This window comes from Ovis canadensis, chromosome 3 (genome assembly GCF_042477335.2).
Source record: "Ovis canadensis isolate MfBH-ARS-UI-01 breed Bighorn chromosome 3, ARS-UI_OviCan_v2, whole genome shotgun sequence".
Taxonomy (NCBI): Eukaryota; Metazoa; Chordata; class Mammalia; order Artiodactyla; family Bovidae; genus Ovis; species Ovis canadensis.
This window is the reverse complement of record NC_091247.1, coordinates 3,092,540-3,101,347: the sequence shown is the minus strand read 5'-3', so window position 1 is coordinate 3,101,347 and position 8,808 is coordinate 3,092,540. Positions and strand designations below refer to the sequence as shown.

The following is an 8,808-nucleotide window of genomic DNA, read 5'->3' as shown; positions in this document are numbered from 1 at the left end:
AAGTCCCGCCTCCAAGGCCGCGGCGGAAACGCAAGGCACGTCGGGAGCGGGCTCTCGGGGCGGGCAGGTGGTGCCCCCGCGCGGCCAGCCTTGGAACTGCCCATGTCCGCCGGCACTCGGCTGGGGCCCCGGGGGCCTGGGTCACGCGCCCGGGGGTGGGACTTCTTGCAGCCGCCCCCGAGCCTGTCCGTGTTGTTTCTCCGTGAGCTGTCTCCAGGGTTTTGCTAGAGGAACCGAGGAGAAAACCCACCGAGTGCTCACTACTGTCCTGGCCATGGCCACGTCAGTTCAGCTCAGTTCAGTTAAGTCGCTCAGTCGTGTCCGACTCTTTGCGACCCCATGAATCACAGCACGCCAGGCCTCCCTGTCCATCCCCAACTCCCGGAGTTTATCCAAACTCATGTCCATCGAGTTGGTGATGCCATCCAGCCATTTCATCTTCTGTCGTCCCCTCCTCCTCCCTCCCAGCATCAGTGTTTTCCATCAGTCTTTTCAACTCTTCGCATGAGGTGGCCAAAGTATTGGAGCTTCAGCTTTAGCATTAGTCCTTCCAAAGAAATCCAGGGCTGATCTCCTTTAGGATGGACTGGTTGGATCTCCTTGCAGTCCAAGGGACTCTCAAGAGTCTTCTCCAATACCACAGTTCAAGGCATCAATTCTTATGCGCTCAGCTTTCTTCACAGTCCAACTCACATCCATACATGACCACTGGAAAACCCATAGCCTTGACTAGACAGAACTTTTTGACACAATATTGTCTCTGCTTTTTAATATGTTGTCTAGAGATTGGTCATAACTTTCCTTCCAAGGAGTAAGCATCTTTTCATTTCATGGCTGCAATCACCATCTGCAGTGATTTTTGGAACCCCCCAAATAAAAGTCTGACACTGTTTCCCCATCTATTTCCCATGAAGTGATGGGACCAGATGCCATGATCTTCATTTTCTGAATGTTGAGCTTTAAGCCAGCTTTTTCACTCTCCTTTTTTACTTTCATCAAGAGGCTTTTTAGTTCCTCTTCACTTTCTGCCATAAGGGTGGTGTCATCTGCATATCTGAGGTTATTGATATTTCTCCCGGCAATCTTGATTCCAGCTTGTGCTTCTTCCAGCCCAGCATTTCTCATGATGTACTCTGCATATAAGCTAAATAAGCAGGGCGACAATATACAGCCTTGACGTACTCCTTTTCCTATTTGGAACCAGTCTGTTGTTCCATGTCCAGCTCTAACTGTTGCTTCCTGACCTGCATATAGGTTTCTCAAGAGGCAGGTCAGGTGATCTGGTATTCCCATCTCTTTCAGAATGTTCCACAGTTTATTGCGATCCACACAGTCAAAGGCTTTGGCATAGATTTTTTTCTGGAACTCTCTTGCTTTTTCCATGACCCAGCAGATGTTGGCAATTTGACCTCTGGTTCCTCTGCCTTTTCTAGAACCAGCTTGAACTTCTGCAAGTTCACAGTTCATGTATTGCTGAAGCCTGGCTTGGAGAATTTTGAGCATTATTTTACTAGCGTGTGAGATGAGTGCAATTGTGCAGTAGTTTGACCATTCTTTGGCATTGCCTTTCTTTGGGATTTGCCTCCCCGCGGCCAGGGTCCCGGGATGGGTGGGAGCCCATGCCCTTCCAGTGAGTCAGCAATGGGGCCGCAGAGCTGTTGGTCCATCCCCAGCTCACGCAGCATCTGCGGGATAGCCCAGGACCGGAGCCCCACGGAGTTCAGATCCACAGGCGGAGACGCCTGGTCAACAGTCAAGCCAGGGTGCATTGTCATCTGAAGTTTTTTTTCTTTTACTGTGGAACACTTCAAGCCGCCCTGCCTCTTGCCCAGCCAGCCCGGCCTGTGAGCTGGTGGGTGAAGGGAACTCAAAGATGGTGATCTGCTGCCCTCTATGCAGGGCTGTGCATAGAGCCACCCATGCCATCACATGTACCTCCGAAGAGACCCTCACTCTTAACACTCTCCTGCTAGACTACCAGGTCTCAAGTCTGCTCTGAAAACTGATCTGGGAGCCCATTTTTCACCAATGGGCGGGAGCAGGAGGTGGTGGGTGGGGGTAAGATATAGGTCAGAGGAGGCCAGAGGGGGCCCTGTATCTTAGGAACAGAAGCCCGTAGACTTCTAAACTAAGATCAGAGGGCCCAGCAATGTGAACATCTTGAAAATCCGCCGAAGTGACAGCAAACGCTCCAACGCTGGACTCGTGTGTCCCACTCGAGACACAGAACCCTGCTCTGCCCACAGCCGTCCACAGTGCCCGGTTGTTGTGGCCAGGGCCCACAGCAGTTGTGGGCGAACCCTGACCCCACAAGCTGCATTACCAGCACAAATCACCTGTTAGAACAAGAGTGACAGTGTGATTCTCAAACAGAAAGAGCAGGCTCAATTAGGGAAAAAAGGGACACTGCATATGACTTAGAGTTTATTAAATAAGAAAACTGTTGATTTGAACACGAAAAGGCCATTTATTTAAAAACAAATAACACCCACAGGAAAACAGCCAAAAGGGCATCTAGTGTATGTTCAGCTCCCTTCCAGTAGGAAGGCGCTGGAAGGCACCGTGGGAGCCCTCATGCTGACCCGGGGACTCTCTACCCACGCCTCACGTCCCTGAATCCTGCACGCCGCTGCCCCAGATGCCACTGGAAACGCCTATCAAACCCTCTAGCCAAAGAGTTCCCAAGTCTGAAGGCCAGTGAAGAGATGTGCTTAGATGGTGTCCCGCCGTGGAATGCCTGTGCTGACCTCGGTCCCTAGGGGGACAAGAGCGACCACCGCACAGGGTGTCTGTGCTCAGACCACCAACCGCAAGAGCCCTCCCCTGCCAGAAGCGGAGGGAGCAGACAGCAAGCCAGGGCACGCGGAGCGAGGGCAGGAAGGCTCACGTCCCCTGTCCAAGGCAAGCAGGCACTTTACGGCTGGTGTAACGTGTCTCTACTGACAAAAGCAAAGCCGACCAACGGAACTCCTCTTACGCCTAGAGCCCTGGAATGACGATGGGAGACACTGACTGGAAAACCGCTGCTTTCGTTTACTAACTCAAAAAAGATCACTGCTTTTTTTATAGAATTGCCTTCGAACAGACGATCAGCGTCTGTGAAGCGGTGTGGAACTCGCCCAGAAAGGCTACACAGGAGTGCAGGTGCGGCCCCCGTGTGTGGCTAATAACACTGCCGCGGTCACGAAGGTAGTGTCTCGGGATAAAGCTTTACTGTGGGTGGAGGCTGCACACGGAGACGCCGCGGCAGCTTGGGATCCGTCGGGAAGTGGCTTCAGGATGTGAACAGAGCTGGGAGCTGGAAGCACCTTCGCAGATCTCACGACTCCTCCCCTTGGTCTTTAATCTCAGAAATTCTGTCTATAGATTTAAGGATTTCAGCAACCAGATTCAATGTTTCAGCTCCAGAAACCAGCTGCCTGAAACGAAAGCCCAGAGGTGACAGATGGTTTCTATTAACACAGTCGCTCCGGGGGAGGAGCAGAAGCCCTGGGACTTCCCTGGTTTCCCAGTGGTTAGGGCTTCACACTCTCACTACAGGGAGCATGGGTTTGAGCTCTGGCTGGAGAGCTAAGAACCTGAAAGCTGCGTGGTGCATCCTGACCCCACCCCCGCCCACGAGATATACTCTCCATAAACCCCCAAACAAAAAAACACAACAAAAAACCCCGAGCGTTAAAGCAAAGGAGGTCTCGAGCAAAAGCTGCAGTTTGTTCAACATCAAATTTACTCTCCAGACACTATGTGTTCAACTTAAAAGTGACGGGCGTCACTGTCTGCGGTTGTGGGTGGACACCACTGCCTGCCGAGCTCAACCCAGGGAGACAGAGGACGCCGGCCAAGGAGCCTTGTTCAAGTTTACGTGTTTTTACAAGAGAGACAGTACCATCTCCTGTTTCACCCCAGATCCTGGCAGACATCTTGCAGGCGATTAAGACCTGCCTGATGCTAACCTTCAAGCCTCCCAGGTGAGAGTGGTTGTCAGTTATCTCCACACGGACAGGGAGGGGCTGCTGGCCCAGGCTGCCTCCCATGACCCTGGTGTGAACAGGGTCACGAGCCCCGCCCCCCAGCCTGCAGCTTCAACAGCGGCGAAGGCCCCGCACTCACTTGATGGAGGCATGCGCATTGTTCATGACCACACGGAGGTTGTGCAGGGCCACGTCCGTGTTCTGCTTCACCACCGTCAGGCTGGCGCCCTGGCCTGACCGCAGGGCTTCGTTCTCACGCTTGAAGTTAGAGACCTGGGCCTGCGGGGAGGGGAGACGTTACGACTTTCCCGACTGAACAGGAAAGCTGCCAAGAGGCTGTCCGACTGAAACCAAGCACCATGCCCGAGGTAGTGCGACCAGAGGACACCCCATCCGTCCCCCATGACAAGGCGCCCTGCGCTGGGGGGCTCCTGAGGGACATGACCTCTCGCCATGCTGGCACCTCGCTGCCACCTGGGGTGCTGGGACCCATCCCCAGCCCCGTGTGGGGCTCAACCAGGAGGCTCTGAGAAGGCAGCTCATACTGTCCTGATTCGGGTGCTTTGTGTTGTTGGGAGGGAACTGGAGGGGAGGGTGGGGGAGGAAAGGCTCTTTCGCTCACACGCGAACCGGTGAGGCCCTCTTGCTGGTTACCTGGAGCAAGCTGACCTCCTGTCTCAGTTTCAGGACGTGGTTTTCTGCCTTCACTGCACGCTTCTGTGATTTCCCCCGACCAAGAGAGAAAGGAAAAGCCATCACTGACACGGCAGCTTGGACACAGCGCACGTCCCCTCTGTTCCTGTCCCTCCCCGTCACCTGGCGGGCCCACCCAATGGCTGGGCAGCCCATAGTGAGGGAACCTTGCTCACGGCCCCCGGCCTGGGCTCCCCACAGGGAGTGGCACACCCGATGCTTTGCGAAGCCTGGCCGGGCAGGCCCGCCCAGCTCTCCCCCTGCCGACAAGGGCCCCGTCTGCTCACAGTCATGAGCTCCAGATTCCGTTCCACCTGCTGCACCACCGACTCCAGGTCATGATAGTCACTCTCCTCCTTGATCATTTTCGCTTCTAACTTCCGCTCAAGTGTCCTCACCCTTGTTAAGGAAAAAGCCTGCGTTATCAGTAACTCCTGCGACTAATTCTAAGGACAGAAGAGTACCAGAAGTTTTAACTGGATTGATAAAAACCACCGGAGCCCGAGGTTACAGAAGGCACCTGCGGAAGCACAACCCTGGAGCTGGACACGAGTCAGCCCGTGGTCGGCGCCCAGGGTGGCGGGGGCGGCTTGCCGACAGCCCCGCCACTCCGCCATCACATGCGGCTGGTTTTGCTCTAAAGTTTTCAAATAAACTTTAACACAGAACATAAGAAACGTATCTGACACTGAGGATTTAATGCAATAAAACCCGGGCTCCGTCCAACTCTGATACTCCATTATCGCTTTCACAGAGGTTTCTGAGGGTCGGGACCTGGCTGAATTGTGAGCCTATCTAAAAGCTTACATACATTTCTGTTTGAGTTTCAGAGAAGCTCTGAACCTCAGTCAGCTTTCTTCTCAGCTTAGAATTCTCATCTTTCAGCTGCAGAAAAAGAAAATCCTTATTAGAAACTCAGAGTCTCACTCAAAAGGAGTCTTCATTTTCATAGTTTGGCTCTGGAACTTCTTAATAAGCAAAACCATTCCAGAGGATCGCTCTATAGTCCACGCAGAGAAACAGAGAACAGAAGTGGCTGCTTTTTAGAACCTGTCAGACTCCACTTTTACTCAGAATAACTCTTTCTAAACGACTGTAATCTTTTCACCAGGCAAGCTGTCCCGAACCGCTGCCTGGAGTGGACCGTTTTCCGAGAGGCAGCGCTCTGAGGGTTTCCCCCTGCCTCTGTTTACGCCAGAGGCTGGCCCCCCGGCAGTCCTCTGCCGCTCCTCCTTGGGACTTTCCAGGCGCCTACATGGTCAGCACGGGGACGCTGCTGCAGCCGCAGCAGCACAGACTTTCGTCCTTGGAGCCCAAACCCCAGGCCGTGGAGGACGCTGGGGGCTCCGGCATCCTCCAAGAATGTTGCTCAGGCACGAGCAGTGACCAGGGTGGGGTGCCGACGCAACCCCCCCCTCACTTACTGCTTCGTAACTTATCTGCAGCGTCCGAAGGTGCCTGTCCCCCAGACTCTCTCCGTGGGCTGTGAAGTCAGCGCTGGGGCTCCCCGTCGGGGAGATGCGAGAGTCGGAGTCGCTCAGTGTCCATGGGGGCAGAGACTCGGGCCCCACCAGCTCCGACGGGTTGGAGAAAAAGGAGACGTACGTGCTGCAGGGCGACGTGCTGCCGGCCACCCTGGAGGAGTGCGTCTGCTCCACGGCGGACGGTAAGTAGGCCCCGTTCCACCCGTCCTCCTCGTCTTCCTCCTCGTCCAGGAGGTCGCCAGCCCCCGTCGGGTCTTCGAAAAATGGCTGCTGATATTCCAGGCCATAGCCCACAATCTGGGAAGCTGGGGAGGTGCAGTCGAGTCCCAGCGAGTGCCTCGTGGCTTCCTAGAGAAGGTGGGGAAGCAATGCTCAGACTGGGGCCGCTGCAGGCCGTCCCTCCCAGACGTCTGCTGCTGGCACAGAGAGCAAGGAGCCCGGTGGCCTTGAACCCCACGCTGCGGCTCCGCGGGGCAAACCAGCTGCTCGCTTCGCCCCTCATCCCGTGCGCGTCAGGAGAGATGTCTGGAGGGTTTCTAGGGTCGCTGCAGACACGGCCTTGGGTTTACCTTCGAGTAAACCCTGCTGTCGGCGTCCTCCTTCGACAGGCTCAGGTTCTTGGTCTTCAGGAACTCTTTAAAGGAGAATGGATTTGCCGCTTCGAGGTCTCCGAGTTTATCATCTGAAAGATACCAGGTGTCACTCAGGCAAAAAGCCTCCGGAAGGCCCTCAGAGGGAGCTCCTATTCACTGCTCTCGCCTGAACGCGACCCCACCTATATCGGGAATGCTCACATCCTTCCCCAGACCCCGGTGATGCCGGGAGACGACTAGCTACCTGACAGGATGGACTGACTCGGGCGCCCGAGATCCTCCTTCCAGCCCCGCGCCCCCTGCACCTTGTTGCCATCGGGCTCCACCTGGGGAGTGCGAAGGCGCCCATGGGTCCCCTCCCGGCCAGAGGCTCCAGGAGCAGCCTGCAGCGGGGCCGGCAGACGTCAAGTCATTGCTCCGCCGCCAGCCTCTTCCCGCCTCACCTCAGCCTTCCCTTCTCTCCCCCACTCCTTGGGGACCCAGGCAGCCACCCCGCAGCCCTTTCAGCCCACCGACAACGCCCAGCCCAGTTGCTAGTCCTGTGTGAAGTTGGCTCCCGTGACTTCAGCTCCACCCCCGTCTCTTCAGACCCCTCAGGCGTGACTTCCCTCCTTCCCGCCCCCCCCCCCCCACAGTGAAGATCAGATCTGCGGGGCTCCACTCCCACTGGCTCTTCTGGGCTCCAGGTAGACTAGTTATACGCTGTCAGATCTACAGCCCCACCCCTGGGCACGCGCCTGGCACGTGGAGACGTGGGTGGAGAGAAAAATAAAGGATTACCGAACTACTCTACCTCCAAAGTGTGTGTTCTGAGCTCCTGGTGGACCTTGCTTAGCACACTTCCCCTTTCCATAGCCAAAATCTGCAGAGAGACACCATCACCCCACTGTGACCACACGAGTGCTCTGTGACCCCAGCTCTCTCTGACACGGGGTCTCTAGTGCAGTGGTCTCTCACAGCCTGGAGGACGTTTAAAGCTCACGCCCATGGGCTCCTGCCTCTGGACATGGGCTGCTGCCATGGGCCTTGGCATCTGTGATTCTGAAAAACCTCCCGATGGGTTTGACGCCCAGTAGGGCAGGCGTCTTGTGGTGCCTCCTGAACGCCCTTGTGGGTGGTCAATGGCTCTCAGACCCCTATAGAACCACCTAAACGCCCCGGAATACCCTGAAGGCCAGGCAGTGTTAGCCACCTGGGGAGAATTAGGAGGAACTAAAGCTGGCCTCCGCCCAGCTGCAGGGGACCAGAGAATGGTTTAAGCCTGATCTGCTGAAGGCTTAGGAAGACAGACAGGGTTTTCTGTGCTCACCCTGGGCCTACCTCTAAGCCAACATTTACTGTGGTCTACTGGAACTGTCTGGCGGGGGCGGGGGCGGGGGCGGGGGGTTCTCCACTCTCTGACTGTGAGCTCCAGGCGGCGGGACTCCCAGCGCCCGGCACCCGGTGGGGTTAGTGGTCATCGCGAGGCCGGGGGTGAGCTGCGCTACCGCGCGGTACCGCAAGCAGCGCCGGCACCGGGGAGGGCGGGGTCCCTGAAGCTCGTCTCTCACCTGTGTCTCCCACGGAAGCTAGCACCGGACTAGGCATATAGCACATAAACGTCGGCCGAAAGCCGAAGAAGTGGGACTCCAGGTCCCTGGCCGGGGGGCGCTCACAGTCTAGCTGGGGGAGACAAGACCGGCGCTCATAGAACGCGGGAGCTGTAATAACAACAAGAGCGACTCTTCACCCGCACGCCCGCCTCACCTGGACCTCAGCGCGGCCGCTGGGCCGCGGCCGCCCGCCCGCCCCCGGCCCGCTCACCGTCCGGAATGACGAGGCTCCGGGCCCGGGACAGCGGGGTGACGCCCGGGCGGCGCGCGTAGCCCGCCATCGCCGCGGGCTGCGCGGCGCCGGCCCTCTTCAGCCCGGCAGCGGCGGCTCCATGGCCCCGGCTCCGTCCCGGCCGCGGCCCGAGTCGCCCGCCTCCGTCGCCCGCCGCTCGGCCGCCGCTCCGAGCCTCCAGCCGCTGCTTCCGCTCCGCGCACCGGAAGCGCGAGGCCGAGCGCCGCGAGCGGACGCCGGGGG

The 8,808-nt window shown here is 57.2% G+C and overlaps 1 protein-coding gene across 4 annotated transcripts; it reads right to left on the bottom strand.

The window, feature by feature from the left end:
* Positions 1-2,447: 2,447 nt before the first annotated feature.
* On the bottom strand, positions 2,448-8,805 carry ENTR1 (endosome associated trafficking regulator 1). Of its 4 annotated transcripts, XM_069579886.1 has the most exons (10): positions 8,545-8,777; positions 8,292-8,441; positions 7,535-7,603; positions 6,718-6,830; positions 6,089-6,496; positions 5,476-5,549; positions 4,952-5,063; positions 4,626-4,688; positions 4,111-4,250; positions 2,448-3,419 (listed from the first exon to the last, which is right to left on the bottom strand). In XM_069579886.1, exons 1-10 carry the CDS (start codon positions 8,612-8,614, stop codon positions 3,320-3,322), a joined length of 1,299 nt encoding a protein of 432 aa, XP_069435987.1. In that variant the 5' UTR covers positions 8,615-8,777; the 3' UTR covers positions 2,448-3,319. The 4 variants fall into 4 exon arrangements, with proteins under 4 accessions (XP_069435987.1, XP_069435988.1, XP_069435990.1 ...); XM_069579887.1 differs by lacking the exon at positions 7,535-7,603; XM_069579889.1 differs by lacking the exon at positions 5,476-5,549 and having other exon boundaries at positions 6,270-6,496; positions 8,545-8,766.
* Positions 8,806-8,808: the final 3 nt, after the last annotated feature.

Coding starts and splice junctions, on each gene's coding strand:
- ENTR1 (XM_069579886.1), bottom strand. CDS start 8,614: ATGGCGGGCTACGCGCGCCGCCCGGGCGTCACCCCGCTGTCCCGGGCC. Junction 7,604..8,291: donor AGCTTCCGTGGGAGACACAG/GTGAGAGACGAG, acceptor GTCTCTCTGCAG/ATTTTGGCTATGGAAAGGGG. Junction 3,420..4,110: donor AATGCGCATGCCTCCATCAA/GTGAGTGCGGGG, acceptor CTTTCGTTTCAG/GCAGCTGGTTTCTGGAGCTG.